The 21,006-nt window shown below is 37.7% G+C and overlaps 1 protein-coding gene across 5 annotated transcripts in view; it reads right to left on the reverse strand.

The window, feature by feature from the left end:
- The window catches only part of CHD2 (chromodomain helicase DNA binding protein 2), a 147,291-nt gene that overhangs the window by 33,349 nt on the left and 92,936 nt on the right, over positions 1-21,006 (reverse strand). For all 5 annotated transcript variants that reach the window (XM_036878630.2, XM_057494700.1, XM_057494701.1 and 2 more), the window contains 9 exons: positions 20,064-20,135; positions 15,420-15,569; positions 13,592-13,740; positions 12,519-12,615; positions 11,996-12,088; positions 8,653-8,823; positions 7,165-7,340; positions 3,341-3,382; positions 1,940-2,079 (listed from right to left, as the gene is read on the reverse strand). In XM_036878630.2, coding sequence (XP_036734525.1) covers positions 1,940-2,079; positions 3,341-3,382; positions 7,165-7,340; positions 8,653-8,823; positions 11,996-12,088; positions 12,519-12,615; positions 13,592-13,740; positions 15,420-15,569; positions 20,064-20,135 — 1,090 coding nt within the window. The remainder of the gene's footprint in view (positions 1-1,939; positions 2,080-3,340; positions 3,383-7,164; positions 7,341-8,652; positions 8,824-11,995; positions 12,089-12,518; positions 12,616-13,591; positions 13,741-15,419; positions 15,570-20,063; positions 20,136-21,006) is intronic.

Consider the following 21,006-nt stretch of genomic DNA (forward strand, 5'->3'; position numbering starts at 1 on the left):
AATTTGGACCATGCAAATGTTTTACATAACTAGAAAGAGAAAGTTAAATTAAAAGGAGAAAAGTAATCTCTATAATTTGAAAATAAATGAAAATGACTATACTACATATTAAGTTGTGGCATAACCACAAAGAGAAAATAACTTCATAATTTTAAAACAGTATTTTGACTGCTCATCACTAGTAGGATGTATTCTAAGAACAAAAAGAAAAGCAAAGAACTCAAGCTTTATATTAAATCATCTTACAGTTAATAATAAGAATGGTATTGATATCCCCCCATGTATGACATAGATAAGACAAATACATAATTATGCCTACATTTTCAGGAACAAAACTGATCAGTTTAAGAAAAGAGATACCAACAATCTTTCATTTGAATTGGAAATGTCAGCTGGACTCAGAATATGCTAACAAATACTAATTCACAGGAAATGCAGGTATGGGAAACAAGCAATGCCAGGAGGACACAATCAAAGCAACGGTGAACATGCAGAACAAAGAGGGATATGGGAGGGGGGACTGTTACAAGGAATGACTCCAAAATACACCATGACACAGAAAAGGCAAGGGACAGAACAGTGTGCAGGCTACACTACCATTTGTGTTAGAAGGGAGAAAAATATTATTCATTTTTGTATATACATATTCTTATGTTTCTAGAGACAAGAAATAGGGACACCTGTTTCTCATTTTTGAGCCGTGAGAATATAATGCTTATTCAAAGCAATTGTAATGAAAAGAGACTCTGTAAGCTTGAGGTTTACTTTTGGGTATATTTGGATGCTATAAAAGCACATATTCAGATCATTGTCCAAACTGCTTAAGTTACTTAAGTTTCTTTTATTACAAAAAATGAAAATGCATTAAAGCAACTTGGACTGTATTTAAGATGTTTTTAAATTCTACCTCCAATAATATCCTTAAATTTTCAATGCACAAATACCTCTTTACTTAAATAGCTAACACTGCAAGGCGCATGCCATGTTAAGCACCTAAATGTATAAAATTACTCAGGCACCATCCAAACACTTTTCAAGACTAGTACTCCATTTTGCAAATGAGACCACTAAAAGGATGATTTCTATTGGGTCTTGTACTTAAATGGCAGAGCCAGATTCCAGGTAAACTGGCTGCATCCATGGCTGAACACTTAACCACAGCCTCCTGGGAGCCGTGGCTATCACAGTGGAGGGTGACCAAAGGAGGGGGGAAATGGCACAGATCCACCACACAGCCCAGTGACCCAGAAAGATAGCACTCCCTTGCCCTATCAGGTTCAACCATGACATTGTCCTTTTAACAGTCACACTTCAGAGCTCTTTCCTCACAAGCCTCCCAATGCCTTCTGCTTTGAAGGACAGACAAGAACACTTTCTGGTGTCTAGAGAAAACACACTATAGGTCAACTCCAAATATAACAAATTCAAGTGCCATGAAAATCTCACTGTTACAAAAACATTTACAATATTCATCCAACATTTTATTTATTCCAATTAGTTCTCCAAATGCCTTTAACTTTGTCACAACACAATATGTATATGTACATCCAAGATAATCACTAATGCTTGTGGGTCTATCTCACTTGTAGCCAAAAGACAGATGTGTCTACTCAGCTTTGCCACTTGGGTCTTTATAGCATTCAAACCAATTTAAACTTTCTAAGCAACATAAAAAGAACGTGTCCATCTTGTTCATTACTGTCTACCTCCTGAAAATAAAGTTCATTTGTGAGTTGTTCAGTTTTAAAAACACTATGTTTTTAGCTCACATAAAGGCTGGTCAGATTACACACCTCACAGGATTAGGGATGCATGATATGAGCCTGTTATTCTTTAAAAAAAAAAGAAAAAAAAGCCCATTAGCAGCTTTAGCAGAAATCTCAGCCGGCAAGTGCCAAGTTCAGGAGAATCACTGAAGGAAGAAGACTTGTTGACTTACCCTCGCTGGCATTTTCTTTCAGCTGGTCTTCATATTCCTGCATTGCTGAAACACAGCTGTTGTGAATCAGTTCACCCAGGCGCTTCAGATCTGCTACAGACTTATCTACCAGCTCGGCATCACGTGCTATGCACTCCAGCCTGAGGAAGGACAAATATGGGGACACTTCAGGGCCCAGGGCCCACTTCTCTAATGTCACACGAGATTACCACCTGGTCTCGTATAAGCTTGCTCCTGCACACTTTTTTATATACTCCTGTATTGATCATGCAAGGTTCCGACAAAAACCCTCCAACAGTGACTGAGAGCTGACTTACTCATTTTCACCATAAAGAACTGTGCCTTGGAAACAGTCCACAAAAAAAAAAGTAACCTCAAAAGCCAGAGGCAACAGGGGCCAGCTTTCTTTACTAAGCAAACGGGCTGTCCGGTAACTGCAGGTGAAGTGCCAGAAAGCCTTAGCACTACTGCGCTCGCTCAGCTTCCTCTCTCCAGCCTACCTGAATTCACTGCAATATTCTTAGAAGCAAGTTAGTTTCTTCTACAATATGTTTCATTTATCTCCAAGTCATATGGAGCACGTGCATATGTTAATTTCTAAAAATCAGGCTGTCAAAAGGTGCCAGACCCTGTTGGTGTTGATGGTAAGTGGCTTAAAGGCATTCTATCCTGGGGGGTCAGCAAGTCCTGGAAAGATACACCTTTCTCAGTTTCAAGGTTGCTACTGCGACACATCACTACTTCATCCCCAAGTGGAGAGGACGGAACAAAGCACAGAGGCTTGTCATTTTCATCTGCTCCAGAAATTCAGGAGTAAGAGAAAGGAACCTGGTACCTCCTTTAAGTCAGTACTATTATTTAGAGGATATATTGCTAATTTTGTACAAAACACTAAACTAGATGAAATAGTCTTTTGTTAAAAATCCAACTTCTGAATTGATTTTCTAAATGATTGTAAAATAGTAATGACCCTTCGAAAGTTACTACTGACAAGGTGTTAAAGCTTTTTGCAGTTAAACCTAGCGACAATTAATCCTTTAAAAAGTAGAAGACTATAAAATCACAAAGAGTCTTTTATCTTTGACATTACTAAATCTAAGAACTAGAATGCAGACTAACTACACATTTCTCAAACGGAATTATCTGGACATTTGTTCTCTGTACTATAATCTGGAATGTACTTCTTCATATCCCATTCAGGTAAAATCTCTGTATAGTCAGTCTTCTTTGTCATCCCTCCCCACAAAGGGACATGCACAATCCAACAATAAATAAATATTTGTAAAAGAATTTTTCCGGGAAAAAAATTGTCCCCAGCATTAGTATTAAATGGGTAAGTAACAGTGCCAAAAAAATGACAATGTATAATAAAAGTGAAAAAAAGATGTCTAAGGAGCTTACCGTTCAAGAGGGAGACCAAACTTCTTATATGCCTTGATGAACCTATGAATATATCAACAAAACACATTTAAAAAACAGACTTTAGCTATGTTAATGCAGACATATCGTATGATGAAATATGAGCCATGCACAATGTCAAAAATGGATTGGGCCCAAACCTTGCAACTGCCACTAAATGAACCACTGTTGAATGTCTTTGAAACTGGTAAGCTAACCACCAACAATTTCTAAAAAGCAAGATGTCCATGATACATCAATAGGCATCACTATAACATGCCAAATTATTAAAATCATCTGGTTAGGTAACATTGTAAGGAGAGATATTGTGTAACAATGTAAGGGTGGGGGAATGAAAATAGAGGACATGGCAACAGAATAACATGAATATGAATATGATAATAGCTAAGAAACAATATTAAAGGAACAGCATGGATTCAAGGATTAGGAAAGTGTTATATGTCTAAGTAAACATTTCTCCTTCTTAATGTATACTGAAATATTTTATGTACATAATAATATATCTGAGATTTACTTCAAAATAATACTGAGAGGAGAAGGATTTCTACAATGATGGAGTTAAGAACCTCTGAAAATTTGCTTCTCCATAAAGGCAACAAGAACAAGGGCAAAAATTGTCAAAATCAACTTTGTTGGAACTCTAGAAATTAACCAAAGTCTTAACAACCATCTAAGGAGCACTCTCTCAAGAAAACAGCTGAATCTCAGTAAGAACAGTGAGTTCTGTCATTTTAATTTGCTCTAATCCAATGCTCCTCAACTGCCTTGAAAGTCAACACCCTTCCAACTACAGCAGTTGTGCAAAGCTGCAGCGTGCCCCTGAAGGGTAAACAATGGTTTTAGAACTCCCCCAAACTCTTTACTCGGAGAACAGTGCTATTTGACCTGCCTGATAGCACCCTGAAGCACTCCACTCTCAGGCTTGTCTCCATTTGGCTGTGTGTGAGGAGCACTGTCCACAGCTCATTGGTCAAAACAATTAGAGGCAAAGGTTTAACAGGTCTTTCCTGTGCTTGCTCACAGCTGTGCACATTGACATTAACATTACCAGATAGAGATATCAACAGGTTGACTAAAAGATGAAAAGGAAAAACTGATCCCATAGGGGGCTTTCAAAAGCTGACATATTCCTGAGAATCTGTCAGACTGTACATGTGCACAGCTATGAGCAAGCACAGGAAAGACCTCAGAAATGATTAATGTATCACCTCTGGCTGGCCTTAAGGCTCTGTGCAAGCAGGAACTGAATGATAAAGCAGAGTTGTACACTGCCTGCAGAGCATTGAAAACATGCCACAACAAACATAGCCCTTCAGCAAAGACTGGTAGGTTCCTGGCTCAAGGCATTTAAGGAAATCTCTGTCCAATCCTTAACTGACACTAAGTTAAATGAGAAAATACTTCAAATGACATGGCAAAGAATATAGACTTCACAGAACTAGTCCAGCGAAGTTACTAAAGAAGCAAACAAGTAAACACAACAAACTGACTGACAGGAAGAATCTGGTTTTCAGATTTGCAAATCTATTACGTAAGATGCCCAGTTTTCAACAAAAAATTATGGGAAACACAAGAAACAAGAAAGTGTGGCGCATATACAGAGAAGGGGTGGGGGAAGCAGTCAAGGGAAATAATCCCTGAAGAAGTCCAAAATTTGGACTTAAAAAAAATGAAAACTATCCTTCACAAACAGGAGAATTAAGACATTTCCAGATGAACAAAAATAGAGACTTTGTTGCTAGCAGACCTGCCCTAAAAGAAATACTGAGGAGTCCTTCAGGTAGAAACACAAGGACACCAAACAGTAACTCAAATCCACATGAAGAAGTAACAGCTTCAGGATAACTGAGTAAGTAAATATAAGATAGTATAAATGTATTTTTGTTTATAACTCCTTCATTCTCCTATCTGATTTTTAACAAATGCATAAACAATAATTGTAAAGCTGTGTTAATGGGCTTACAAAGATAAAATTTGACATACTAATAGCACAAAAGAGGGGGCAGGAATGGAATATGTTGGAATACAATTTTAATATCCCATTGAAATTAAGTTGGTATTAATCCAAACTGGATACTAAATTATAATCTCCAAGGCACCACTAAGAAAATAACTTTAAAAATTAATGAAAGAAATTATATGGAAAAATTATGGGAAACAAAGAAACGAGAACAAGGAAATTTAAATGGACACTAAAAAATATCTATGTAACACAAAAGAAAGCAGTAAGGGAAAATACAGGAACAAAATATGTAAGACATATAGAAAACACAGTTAAGTGAAAACATAATTTTAATCAGTATTGCATGAAATGTAAATGGATTAAAGACTCCAATCAAAAGAAAGAGACGGACAGAATGGATTTTTTTTTAATGATATGATATACTGCCTATAAGAGAAATAAGATGAATTCAAAGACACAGATATATGGAAATAAAAAAGATAGAAAAAAACACCATGTATGCAATATCCAAAAGAGAGGTGGAATAGCTATATTAAGATCAGATTTTTTTAAATGAAGACAAAAAAAGGACATTTTATGGTACTAAAGGGGCCTATCCATCAGAAGATATATAAATTATAAAATATATGTACCTAACAAGAACCCCAAAATACATAAAGCAAAAACTGACAACTGAAGGGAGAAATAGACATTCCAACAATAGTTAGAGACTGCAACATCCTATTTTCAATAATGGATAGAACCAGGCAGAAAAATAAGGAAACGGAAACTTGAACAACACTACGCCAAACAGACAACAGGTGCAGAACACTCTGCCCAACTACAGCAGATACACATTCTTCTCAAAATTACACTGACAGTAGGAGGCAAGAGGAAGTAGGGTATGCATACTAGACTGACTACAAATCTAAAATGCTTAAGACCATAACATAAGTATTGGGGAGATGGTATATATTCTATTCTGTCAATGCCTGTATATATTTATATTTTTCCATAATAAATTAAACAAAGAAAGAAGAAGTAGTATAACATTTAGGGGAAAGTGTTTCAAATATATTTACCTAAAAGGGCTATCTGATTTAACACCCTGTTTAATATAGATTGGACCATAAAGCTATCTTCATACTTTCTATTTTGTTCGGTCTTTTTAAAGATTTGGTTTAAAAAATATCACGAAAAAATGGCTTTAGAAGTAGCAATTTTAGATCTCTTTTTCTGGAGGACAGAGAAATGTAAATCAGCCACCAACAAATGTGCAGTAAGTAGTGACATAGGAAGATGTCTAAAATTGATTACTAGTGAAATAAAGCAAGCCGCAGAACATTATATTGTTTATACTACTAAAAAACCAAACAACCATCACACTGGCGTCGGCACCCACACTGATGGGAAGCAGACTGGGGAGATGGGGGTGTGAAGTAGGCTTATCTGTAACACTTAATTTTTTATACTCAACAGTATTTCTTTTACATGTAGATACATATGTACATATATATGTGTGTATGCATGCCATGTATTCCTAATCTTGAATAAAAACAACAAAAAGTTTCCTCACAAATTCACCTCCAATTGTCTCTTTTTTCTCAGTGGGGCTTTGTGAAAATGCTCAGAATAATCAGAGATCAGGAAGGAAACCAAAAAAAAGCAACAAACAACAGAGCTCAACTGAGGAAAACATGACAAGGAAGATTCATCCTGGAGACTAGGGGTAGGACTCGATCTCTCACCTTCCCTACAGGTATTAGCCCTCCACCCACCCTCAGAAATGCCAGGAATCCAATCAGCAAGAGGCTCACGGCAGGCCCTTCCACAGAGCCCAAGAGAGAGCAGAGCCTCCACCAACCTTCGGATTTCCGCATCAGTAAATCCCTCTACGAGGTCCTTCCGCACACTTCGGGGGCGCCCTCTGCGCTTTGGCTTCTTGTCATCATCAGAGTCATCGGTCTCGCTTTCAGAGGCAGAGGACCTCTGCGCCTGCCTCTTAGACTCAGTGTCAGAGTCACTGTCATTTGTCTGAGCCTGGAAAGGGAAAGTCACAGTGTAGCAAATGCCAGGTTCAAGAGGTCTAATAAGGACTAAGACAAGCCCATCTGAATACTCTGGTACCCAGAACTTCCCATGGCATCAGACAAGTCAATCTTCCTTTATGAAATAGGAGGCAGCTGTCATGTAATGAAGGAAGATCCGCTTGGGATACTCCAACTTCCAGAGACATACTGTTACATAATGATAAGTGAACTGTAATAAAAATATTTGAATTGTAGATTCATGTTTTCTTCCTTGGGCAAGTTACTTTACCTCTCTGTGCCTTTGTTTTCCGTTTGTAAAATGGGGATAACAGTTCCTATAATGTAGAGCTTTCATATAAGGATTAAACGAGTCAGTAGGTATAAAAGCACCTGGAAAAGTAAGTGGTCAATCACTGGAGGCTATTAGCTAATACTGACTTGCTATAATCATGGAAAATCTGAGTCTGCTATCTCCAACAAACTGGATAATAACACTTATTTTACCTACTTCAGTGTTGTTGCAAAAATCAAATAGCACAATGAAGCAAAACTGAAGAACAAATAGCAGCAGACTCACAAACTCAAAGAAGGGACTAGCAGTTACCAAAGAGGAGGGGTGGGGGAAGGTGGTGGGGAGGGAGGGAGAAAGGGATTGAGGAGTATTATAGTGTGGTGGGGGGGCAGTGGTCATGGGGAAGACAGTGTAGGACAGAGAAGACAAGGAGTGACTCTGGCATCTTACTACACTGATGGACAGTGACTGCAATGGGGTTTGGGGGGGGACTCGATAATATGGGTGAATGTAGTAACCACATTGTTTTTCATGTGAAACCTTCATAAGACTCTATATCAATGATATTTTAATAATAAAATACAAAAAATTTTTTAAAAATCAAATAGCACCTGTGATGTTTTGTAAACTATGAATTCTCTCCATGTACTTTGTTTACAGTTATACTGTCTCTTATTAAGTACCTATACCAAGTGAATAAACTTAAAAGGCAGAAAGGTCTGATTTTCTGAAAGACAACAGCATTGCCAATTAGAACCAAATTGTTAGGATTATTGGTTTTAATCTCAGTGGCAAAATGCAAATCTGTCCAACTTAAATCCCATTCAGCCATCACACAAACAGCCAAAGGTCAAATGTCTCACAGATGTGCTCATGGACCATGTGCGTTTTTCTATTTTCATCTGCTAGGTTTCCTACAGAATATCTCTGCCCTGGAGCCCGCCACGTTAAGGCAATGATACAAGGCTTCTTCTTCGAACAGCACTTGTACAGCTTTTATGGCACAAGAACTTTCATCTCACTTGATCACCTTTTTAGTGGAACTCCTAATTCGAGGCAGCATATAAATTTCTTCCAGTTCCTTCTGCCGCTCTTCCTCCTCTACTTTTCTCCTTTGCTCCTCTGGAATGATCTCATCCCAGTCCTTGTGAGGACGCTCTTCTAGTTCTTCTTCATCTTCCATTGTTGCAAAGTTGGCAACCTTAAAAGAAATGGACAACCCGTATCTGACTGTCATTTCCCTATTTCCCAAACACCATCTACTAAACTACCAACTCAACCAGTATTTTTAATCTAAGTTAGAGGCTATAAATATAAGAACTCTGTGATATTACATAATCAGGTAATCGATTTTCTACTAATCTTCCCTTTACCCTCTCAAAATCCACTTGCCAAACCTTCAAGTTCATCAGAAATTTTACTGAAAAGTAGGTAAACACATACAGACATGAATTGTCTTGTAAAAGTTCTAGTGAAAGATTTGTTGTTAAATCATACACATTTTTCAATAAACATGATTCTAAGTGGAAAACTTAGATTTGTTTAGATTATAAAATGCTGAACACCTAATACCAATCCATTAACAGTTTTATAAGTTGTAAATTGTTACTGAATAGAGCTCATGTCAAACAACACAGAAACACAAAGCACCAGCTATCATCTAGCCAACTAATTACCTTATTCATTTTCATCAGAAGTATAAAAGCTAAAAGTATGTAATGATTTCATATACTTAAAAGTGCACTTTAGTCTTAGGAATGAAAATGAGAATGTAAAACACAAAAAACTCAAACAAACCTGAAAGAATATTCCGTTTATATCACATCAAATATTTAATATGTTATCTATTTGTACTGAAATAATATGTGTATCCCAGGAAAAAAAATCATCTAAATGTATACATTTTGAAGATTATGGCTACACTGAAACACACACCAGCGTTGGCCCAGCCTCTGAGCATAGTAGGCATGCCCAGGCCTGGGCCCCATATTCTCTTTATTCCTTACCACCTCAGCATTAAGACTATGATGAAATGCAGAGTATTTGAGGTTCCATTCCTCAAAGTCACCTGCAGCTGACAGTGAAGTCAGAACTTTATGTCTTATGAACAAAATCATAAATTAACTCTAACTTCCAACATGGGTATCATGATCTTCACAATCATATTTGTTAAATAAATTCCAAGACAAAACAAGAGATGTAAATTTCTTAGATTGAAAATTTAACATTTTCCTGTTTTATAAGAATCATCGGGTTAACCAATCTCTTAAATTAAGTACTGTCTGTAATTACTTTAGATCTGACTTTTAAAAGAGCCAGATGAAAATGATATTAAATTGACACAAATACATATATATGCTGGTGATTCACCCAGTTGGGAATTTAACTTTTCCAAGGGTGCATAGTGGTCAGAGGACAGGATATAATCACAACTCTACATCTCTGTGACCTTAGAAAATCTAATTAGCCTCTCTGTTCTCAGTTTCCTCATCTATAAATGAACTAATACCTGGTTCATCATAAGATTGTTTTAAGGACCAAAGCAGTTAATATATGTAAAATACTTAAAACAATGCTTGAAGTATACACAGTAAAAGTTACACAAGTATTGGTTATTATTACTTAAGAAAATGGTAACCTTAAGTTATCTAAAAAAATGTGTGCTGCGCTATCACATGATGTTAATACTCCTAATAAAAGATTATCAGGAAAAATAAAATCAATTCAACTCTGAAGCACTCCAAAAATAGAGCCACTAGAGCAAGCAGACTTCTACCATCGATCAAACCACTTGACCAGGTGTTGACTCATAATAGCCAAAGGGCTTAAGAAAGTCAAGAGTCACCAGTAATGTGCTGACCACTTTTGATGAACCAATAATACATGTAAATTTTTATATCTAAATAATCACACAATAAATATTCTAACCAAGATACCATTATGATGATTACTTCTGTTTAAGAAAGGAACAGTAGTCACAGAAGTGGAATCCAGCTGAAACAGTAGATTCACCTTCATCTTCAGACACATTTACTCTGATTCTGGAGCTCTCTGATCCACTCGATTCCTTCACTGTTCTTCCACTGAGACAACCTCTGTCTGTGGCCCGCCTTGGATCTCACCACGTAATACTGCTTCCTTCCGAACACTTCACCTGCTCATTTCTCCCTCAACCCTGAAGGTTCTACCATGTTTTAACCATCACTGAAACCTTCAGGGCTCCTCTACTTTTCTAACCTGCATGGAACCAACCCATGGTCAATCCTTCCAACCAAGTTCTCACCACTAATCTGGGAAACCAAATTTTTTTACTCTCCTATGCCTCCCAAAGCCAATCTTCCACCTTGGTATCACCAACTGGTCCAATTTCTCTGACCTCAAGTATCACTGGACAAAGTCATATGACCCTGATGACTGGCTCCAATGTAAAGCCCTACCATCTAAATTCAGCTCACTCCCTATCAAGCTCTTTTCTGCAACTCCTCGCCCCACTAACAGTTATCCCAAATCATTTCCATTTCTCAGCAGACACCTCACTTACTTTCCTGGTAATTAAGTCACCAACTGGAACTCCCACATCTTCTTTCCCCTCTTGCTGCCTAAAGTATAATTTCCTTTTTCTTCCAAAGGCCAACTCCTTCATTTGTCCTTTTGATTATATCCCTTCCAATCTCTAAGGTAATGTGCCACCAAATTTTCCTTCTTTTCTTAGAACCTTCAGTATCTCCTTATTCTCAAATTCTTTTCTCAACACAGGGACATGAACACCTTTCAAAAACATTGCCTTGCTCTACCCTTCTATCCTCATAAATTACCTTCACTGTACTCTTCATAAGCTTTTAAATGTCTACATTCAATACTGCCACCTCCTATTCATCCGGTGCTTGGCTTCTGCACTTAGTCCTGACCTCATTTAATTTTGTTTTGCTTAATTTGACTACCACCCTTAATCACCACCTTAAAAAAAAATCTCACCAAGTCATTGAGCATTCTATCACTTTCTCTTTTTGTACCTTTACTCCCTTTGTCATCTAACTACTAATGTCTCCCACATTCCCACTACACATCCCAGAGCTCCACACAACCTGGCTCTCCACCTAACCCACTGATGCACATTCTCAGCCTTCTTCACCACCTTCATGTTCTCTACCACTGACTCTGGGCAGGATGGACCACTTGAGTGCTTACCCTCACAGAAAGACTCAGCCTATACTCACAACATACTTAACTCAAGAGAATGATACTGAAGATATGAATCAATTTAGGTAAAGGAAAAAGTAGAGAGCCTTGCACACAGCAAGTTCCCACAGACATTAGTTGTTATTAGTTAATGAACCAATGCGGAGGACTTTCTCTCACACTGACTTGTGTACCTTAAACTGTGACAGAAGTTCATCTGTCGCACTTGTTGATACTTCGTTCTCTCTAGTTTCAGCCAAGCGCAAAATTTCATCTATATCCATTTCCTAAAGGAATTCAAGCAATACAAGTATGATAAAAAGGCAACAGTGATCAGCATTTTCTGAAAATTGTTGGTTCAAATAAACAAATCTCCTTTTTGATATTCCATTTACTTTTACAGTACTTGGGTTTATATCCTCTATATCTAATGCTTCAAACCCGTATTTATTTAAATGACAAGGCAAAACTTCAGACATTACAAGCAAAAAAAAACTGGAGTAAAGAAGACTAAGACAAAATCCTCAAATGCTTTTCTCATTCTTTCCTATTCTGTTAATAAGAGCTTTGAGCTCTATTAAAAAAGAGAGAAACTATGCCCTTTTAGGTAATTACTATTTGTTTGTAAAGGCCTCTGAACAGACTCAGAATCTGCTTTCAGAAAAAGACTCTCACAGATGATACTTGTCAAAAAACTTTTTCCTCACTGTTGATTACCTGAGGCTCTGACTCCTCCCCTTCAAGTTCTTTGAAGAGATCCTCTGCTCCAAACTTCAAAATAGCTGTCAGCTCTTCTTTATTAAAAGGATTCGAGCTATAGAAGTAAAATGTCGTTGTAATTGCTTAGGAATGTCAAATGACCTTTATGGAGTTCTATTATAGAACAGCTATCCTTCTTAAAACGATCAAATTAACTGGTGAAAATATAAATTCTGCCCCAATAAAAAAGATCTCTCAAATACGTGTTTTTCAGCCCACAAGGTGAGTCTATGTCGGTAAGCCTAACCTAGTAGAAGACTAGGAAATCAATTATTTTTCTGGCGGTTCATCTATTACATGGTTAAGCAAGAAGGATAATTAACAACATGAAAAAGGAGAGTTTTTTTCTCTTTGTCCTTTGACTCAGAAAGTTAGCATTCACAAGGAATTTTCAGTCTTTTCACCTCAAAATCAAAGAACCAAGCTTCTCCCACCTAGGTTCCTCTTGAATAAGAAATTACCTGGAAATATTTTTTTGAGGAAGGGCTCATTTGGTTCAGCTGCAAGACTGCACAGAAGGCACTCAACAGTTTGGTTAAAATGTAAACTCTATAGATGTAGTTGTGCTTCCAAATAAAGCCAACTTCCCACCGGAAAAACAACAACCTCCACACAAACATTTTTACCAACAGTAAGAAAACAGCTGCCAGCTCAGTGTGGTGGATCCCTATGGGTGACATGTCCAAGGCAACGCTGTGCAGGGCTGAAGGCCTAACAGGGGAGCATACAGCTGCCATTGCTGCTGTGTCATGGCACATGTAGAGCCAGAAGTGAAGGGCAGGGAACAGGAGCAAGAGAGAGAGAGGGACAGCGCACATGCAGAAGGATGAGAGGCAAACGAAGGATAAAGAAAAAAGAAGCACGGAAAACAAAATGAAAACGCCGCCTTCCTGTGGTCTTGGCCTGGCTATTTCTAGGTAATTAATGGATAATGAGAGTTGTAGAGAATCCTATTAGAATGATAACTCTATCAAATGTTGGTATAAAATCAGTTTAACTCTGTCCACTTCCCCCTTCTTTCTGGCACTTACTTGGACCTGCCCGAGTTGTTCTCCAGGACCGTTCGGCCAGTTGTATCCATGCGCTGAATCACCAGATGGTCCAATACCATCTTCTTTTTGGCCCGTTCTATGATCTCCTCCTCCACGGTCCCCTTTGTAACTAAGCGGTAAATATTAACCTGTAAGAGAAAGAAATGTTATGCTTATGTCTGATCACGAAAGAAAAAAAGTTACCTCTGTCTAAAACCAAGAAGAGAAACAAAAAAAGATTTACTGTAAGCCACCCATCCAAATAGGCAGCTTAAGGAGAAGCAAGATTTTTACTATCTGCAGTAGGTTACAATCTTAACAAAACTGCCACTCAAGAATTGTAATTATAGCCTTAATTCTAATAATAAAAACCTTGCTAAAGAATAAGAAGTTTTGCTGATGCAAAGTTTCACCAATAACTGAATCTCTGGCCAAGTATGAAACTTAAGAACTAGAGCAGACTTTTCAATTCATATACAAAGGAAACAAGCATGTATTTTTCCAACATACCTCAGAGCTAACACCGTTAATGTCTAATAAAAATAGACCATCCTCACTTCAGCATTTTATTAAAAATAATAATAATAAAGAGAGAAGTGTGGTATCCACATATAAATCAAGTATAAAAACCAAATGAGTATTCATATTTGAACTGACTGTTTAGAGTTCATAATGCATAGCAAAACCGAAAGTTTCTGTGATGACTGCCCTTGTACTGTTCACTATGTAACTTGTTCATTATGTAAGAATTTGTTCTACATGTAAGAACTTGTTTGTTATGCCTCAGAAGATTGGAGACTGACGAAAATTAGGCTTGGGGTGGATTAATGATTGTGCATTGAGCATTGACTCCCCTATACAGAATTTTATTGTCGTTAACAACCATTTGATCAATAAATATGAGAGATGCCCTCACAAAAAAAAAAAAAAAAAAAAAAAAGGACAGACTTCCAATGGTAAAATAAATAAGTAACCGGGATGTAATGTATAGCATAAGGAATATAGTCAAGATATTGTAACAGCTTGGTAGGGTGATAGCTGGAACCTAGAATTATGTATATAAATGTTCTACCACTGTGTTGTACACTTGAAACTAATGTAATGTAATACTGTGGGTCAACTACCCTTCAATAAAAAATTATTATTTAAAAAAAAAAAAAAAAATAGACCATCCTGACAAAACAGCAGCAGAATCACAGAACCCAGTGGACTAACGGTTACCAAAGGGAAAGGGACTGGGCAGGAGGGGTGGGAAGGGAGGGACAAGAGCAGGGAAAAAGAAAGGGGGCCTTACGATTAGCATGTATAATGTGGGGGGGGGCATAGGGAGGGCTGTGCAACACAGAGAAGACAAGTAGTGAGTCTACAGCATCTTACTATGCTGATGGACAGTGACTGTAATGGGGTTTGTGGGGAGGGACCTGGTGAAGGGGGAGTCTAGTAACCATAATGTTCTTCATGTAATTGTAGATTAATGATAATAAAATGAATTTTTAAAAAAATAGACCATCCTGAACAATATTAGAATATTTAACTTCTTTGTGCTAAACTGAGAAAACTTTCAGTTTTAAGTCTATTCATGATAATCTCTTTCTTGGAGTAGACCAGAAAATCAATGACGTACTTGTCAAACAGAAAAAGAGAATAGTTTTGTTTAATAGGTTCACCTTAGTCCCAGAAAACATCTTCTCTGTGCTAATAAAAAAATAGACATTCACTCTTGGGGACATAAAGCAAAACAGGAAAAGAAGCATTTTACAAACATACTGACAGGGCTAAGTAACTCCCCCCTTTCCACAAACCACAGCAGAAGCCTCTCCCCACTGACCTGCTTCTTCTGACCAATTCTATGGGCTCGGGCTTGTGCCTGCAGGTCGTTCTGGGGGTTCCAGTCCGAGTCAAAGATGACGACTGTGTCCGCTGAAGCCAAATTGATCCCCAGGCCACCAGCCCTTGTCGAGAGCAGGAAACAGAAATCCTGTACACAATGCAATATACTACTTTATGCAGTGGCCTTCTCCAAGTTTCACAGTCCAGTGAGCCCTTATACCTGAAACCCTTGCAGGGGTGAAGAAAAGTGAGATACGATGAACAAACTCTATGGAGGCTAAAAGAATGTCAGGGACTTGAAGGCAGAGTGAATTTTCATTGGATTAAAAGGAAAGAGTCAGTGCAGTGAACTAAGGAGTAAGGTAAAATCTGGTAAGGCAACCAGAACAAAAGAATTAGTGTTCTCTCCTGGCTAAAACTAGTATACGAGCAGTATACAAAAATCAGACAAGCTTCATTATCAAGGGGATCACTCCAGCAAGATGCCTGGACACTTATTTATTTCTGGGTAAAGGTGGATTATGCCATGTTAGGCAGTCAGTACAAATGATAGTTTCATTAAGTAAATGTCCATCTGTTAGGCTGGTGAGGAATACAGAAAACTGCACTAAAAGGTCACATGTTGGAATTGCTGATTCCATGCACAGGCTCCTCAATCACCACAGCACATGCATGAAGAAAACCAGAGCAGGCATGACCGAAGGGCCACTTGTGGGAAAGACCCAGGCAGTGACATATCCCAGTTCCCAAGCAATGATATAGAGACTGGGCAGGCACAATCCACTGCCTGATCTAAGAACTCAGAAAAAATGGGGCAGGAGGCAGGAAATAAACTGTATGAGCCAGAAAAATAGAAAGACAGACAGATTTCTATTTTCAGGGCATTTGATCATGTATGTCAAAGGCTGACATCTTTTTGGCACAGAAGTGGCACTGAAGAACTGGTAGTTCTGAGTTACATTTTGATAAATGGGTATATTTAATATACACATATAGATGCAATGAAAACGTCTTCACATTCTAACAGTCACATTTGCCAGCAATATGCCATAGAAATAAAAATGGGGACATCACCCCAGGAATGGGTTGTTTTAATTTGTCTGATTTCTCAGACTGTTCAAGTTCAGTTGGACAATATCCACCATATCATAGATAAGTTTTCACAAATGCCTAAGGTGCCTAACTGGTTTTCTTGGTTTCACTGGAGATGGCTGGTAATTACAGGTATGCTTTGGTTATGTAACTATACTCCTATTATGTTAATGTGTGTGCGCAATTTAAGTAGTAGTTTAAAACCTATACATGCTGAAGTTACTCTACAAGAAGATATGTCAAAGAAGTAATCAATCTCCCCATGTTTTCTTCCGCCTGCTACTTCTATAGCTTTTCTTCTTCCTTCCTAATTATAACCCTTAAATAGAATTCGTGCCTCATATCAAATTTACCGAGTATCATAATTCTTCCAAGTGGTAAAGATACCTCAAGACAAATGCTGGGCATAGATAGAAGCCACAGGGCATAAATAGGCAAAGAAGTAAAAAGCTAACCTTTTCTAACAATAAGGCTTCCCTCTCACTTACCAACTTTACATTTCCCTGTATGGCCCCGGAAGATGACTGGTTAGCCAGACAGGTAAGATTCCTCAAGGGAGGAACAACCTAAGACAGGCACAGTCGCAGGGGGACCATCAGGTGAGAAATTGGGGATCAACAGAGGTGAGGCTTAGAACCTCACCCCCCCTGTTCTGAGAGAAATCTTCTGCATACGTGGATGTTTTATTGCCCTTGTCTAGCTTGGATTAACACATAGTCTACAGGCACACACCTGATCATCTACATTTGCTCTCTTACAACACTAAACTATGTTTTCTACCTTTATCTTGTATCTACCTACCACTTCAGCATTTTATTAAAAATAATAATAAAAAAGAGAGAAATGTGGTATCCACATATAAATCAAGTATCAAAATCAAATGAGTATTCATATTTGAACTGACTGTTTATAGTTCATAATGCATGAGCAAAAACGAAGGTTTCTGTGATGGCTGCCCTTGTACTGTTCACCATGTAAGAACTTATTCACTATGTAAGAATTTGTTCTCCATGTAAGAACTTGTTTGTTATGCCTCAGAAGATTGGAGACTGACAAAAATTAGGCTTGGGGTGGATTAATGATTGTGCATTGAGCATTGACTCCCCTATACAGAATTTTATTGTTGTTAACAACCATTTGATCAATAAATATGAGAGATGCCCTCACAAAAAAAAGAAAGTACACACTTCCAATTGTAAAATAAATAAGTAACCGGGATGTAATGTATAGCATAAGGAATATAGTCAAAATATGGTAACAACTTGGTATGGTGATAGCTGGCACCTAGAATTATCATGTATATAAATGTTGAATCACTGTGTTGTACACCTGAAACTAATGCAATGTAATACTGTGTGTCAACTACCCTTCAATAAAAAATAATTATCTACAAAAAAAAAAAAAAAAAAAAATGGGGACATCATTATCACAAGAACTTGAACAATTCCAATAAAGAACTGATCAACAGCCATGTTGAGGCACACACTCAATAATCCTTGGTGGAAATACCAAGCAACACCACACTAAAGAGAAGTCTGCAGGTAAACAGTGGTCACTTTAGAATGAGATACCTAAACTTAATAAAATTTGAGGTCAGAATCATCACATAAACAATTTTTAATGTCACTCCTTATCAAAGATAATATGAACTATAATGAAATTAAGTCATTGTATCTATTATAAAATTAACAAAGGCTTAAAATTATGAAACCCAATGCTGCTAAGGGTGAGGTAAATGGAAATATTCATATATGAATGGTATCATGTAAATTGTTCTGGGAAAGTAATTAGCAAAATATATCAAAAATCTTTTTTTAAATGCTCACACCATCCTAATTAAACATCAAAAATATGTTAAATAAATAGTGGAATAGGCATGAGAAAATATTAGAAATTTAATAATGTTTCAATCTTTAATGACATGGGAAAATGCTCAGAGTACAATTTTGAATGAATGGTGACTATAGAACTATATGCACATGACACCAAATGCGTAAACATAAACAAATGAGCAGTTCCATCCAGTATGAATGAAAATACATCCAAATGATGTAAATACAGAAAGCTCTGTCCAGGAGGGGGGTTTTGTACGATTTTTCTTCTTTGTACTCTAAATTTCTAAATGTGCATCTAGTATCTTTCCCCCAACAATAAAGTATTATATTTTTTTAATGAATTAAGAAAGAGATTTCCAGAATATGGTAGAGAACCCATATTTTACATATGGCCATCCAGTGGGGGGATCAACTAAGAACTATAGAAAATGGCAACTTTAGCTTTTTTCTGAGAAAGGACAATATGAAACATTCAACTCATTCTTTAAAATAACAGCAAGAAACACAAAACCAATTTCAACAAATACCCCATAACAAAAATAGCCAACAGTCACTGACAGCTCGCTATGTTCAGGCAATGTGCTCAGGGCTCTATGCCAGCTACTGCACTTAATCCTCACAGAAGTATTATGAGGAAGGTATTGGAATTATCAAGATTTTACAGTTGAGGAAACAGAGTAGAGAGAAAGGAGGGATGGGAATGAGATGTGACCAGTGCTTTTAGGAATTCAGTTCCTCTTCTCCTTAACTATGCACAGCCTTGGTTCTGAAGAGATCAGTGTCCAAAGCTCCTCAAGGAGCTACACTTTGAGGCTAAAGCAACAACCAGAATACTATAGTCTAACCAGGCCTATGTGCAATTCTAGAGGCCGAGGCAGACTATTCTGGAGTGAGAGAGCCACTAAAGTGTTTCAAGGCTCTTCAGAAAGCAGAAAGTAGGGCTACTCTGTCTATACAGAAACAGTGGTCCAGGCTTCGTAAGCTCCAAAGTGCTCTCCAAAACCCTCGAGTTCTACTGCTGGTTCTCTCCACTGCTTCCTTTATACAGTACACACTGCTCTACAGCATTACCCACACTAAACCTCCTTCCTCTCCACTTTTCTCAAATCCCAAAGAATTTAAGTTTCACATGCACAAACTACAATGTTATCATGGCTAACTTGTCCTAAGCTCTGCTGTATGTGCCTTAAAAACAAAACTTTATAATGCAAATCCAAGCTGGTCAATTACTGATTAACAAATGTTGCTGTTAGCCAAATCAAGAACATTTAGCAACATCTTAGCAAAAGTCCAACAAATTTGAGACATGGCAAATGTACTTTTCCAGCCTCAGTCACCAGAAAAGTACAAATCAGAACCTTCTGATATAACATGTATTAAAAATAATCCTAGTGGCCTTCCTCAACCTTGCTCTGTTGCTCTCCCAGGCCCCAGAAATTTGCTCTGGGAGCCACGAGAGAACACCCAGTTGGTATCAGAACTACCCTGTCATTAATCCAGACCGGGGTAGATAAACAAACATGAATATGCTTTTTTGAAGTGACAATCAACAAAATTAAGAAGCATCTTTTATATTAGCGATTTCTTATTCCTGTCTCAAGGCAGGAGTAGTTCACTATGAACTGTTTCTGAAACAGAATGCATTAAGCTAGAAAGGCTTTCCCCCTTGATACAGAGCTCCAACTACCCAAACAACAAAGCCATACAAGGTATACCTCAGACCCGTCTGCATTGAAGTGGTCCAGTGCCTGTTTTCGGATTTCTCCCTTGATGGAACCATCCAGGCGCTGTAAAAATAAACCACAAGGAAATCATAAGGTAGGACAACGGGCTGCACTCAGAATAGAACACCAGACTTGCAAGCTTCATCACTCCAATACCCACGTAGTAAAAATAACCGGAATGCACTGGCAAAGTGCTGTCAAGGGGCTGTGCTTAAGCAGCACACCCTGCTTTCCCCAAGCTCTCCAGTTACAAACTCAAGGTCAGAGCTGCTGATTCAAAGGGCTATCTAGGTTTATCCAAGGATCAGAATGGCTGCCAGGTCCTATAAGGAGTAAGACAGCAACTCAAGCTGTTCTCAGAAGTTTTGTTTGCTTCCACATCTCTAGGTACTGAAGAGAATGGGATATAGTACCACCAGCCACCAAGTAATTAGCTCCTGATGAAAATGATGCCTCTTAGCTCATTAATGTAGCTAAAAGTTGCATAATTATTAAGTGCTACACAAACCAAAAAATTTTTTACATAACTTTGTTTAGAAAACATTTTGCTATAACACTGAAAATATTAAAATTAAGGTGATCATATATACTAGCTTTCCCAAAAATTACATCAGTGTTCAGCCAATTGCATCTTCAAGAGGTCCTAATATTTACTAGTGTGTGAGATTCTTTTATTAGTGTATGTCAGTTCTAAGTTCAAAATGATATCAACATAGAGAACCCATACAGTATGTAAAATAAAACCTTCAGAATTAAATGTGTATGCTGTATGTAATGAAGTAATTCTCACTCTTTAAACACATTGCTTCCCCCCACCCACAATCATCACTTTGAAATGAACAAAAGACCTCACCTTATAGAGGCACAATTGACTTAAGAGACGGTTATCAGCTGGCTGGTGATCAATGACTAGCTAGGAACAGAGTCGGTGGAT

The sequence above is a fragment of the Manis pentadactyla genome, chromosome 18, assembly GCF_030020395.1.
Source record: "Manis pentadactyla isolate mManPen7 chromosome 18, mManPen7.hap1, whole genome shotgun sequence".
Taxonomy (NCBI): Eukaryota; Metazoa; Chordata; class Mammalia; order Pholidota; family Manidae; genus Manis; species Manis pentadactyla.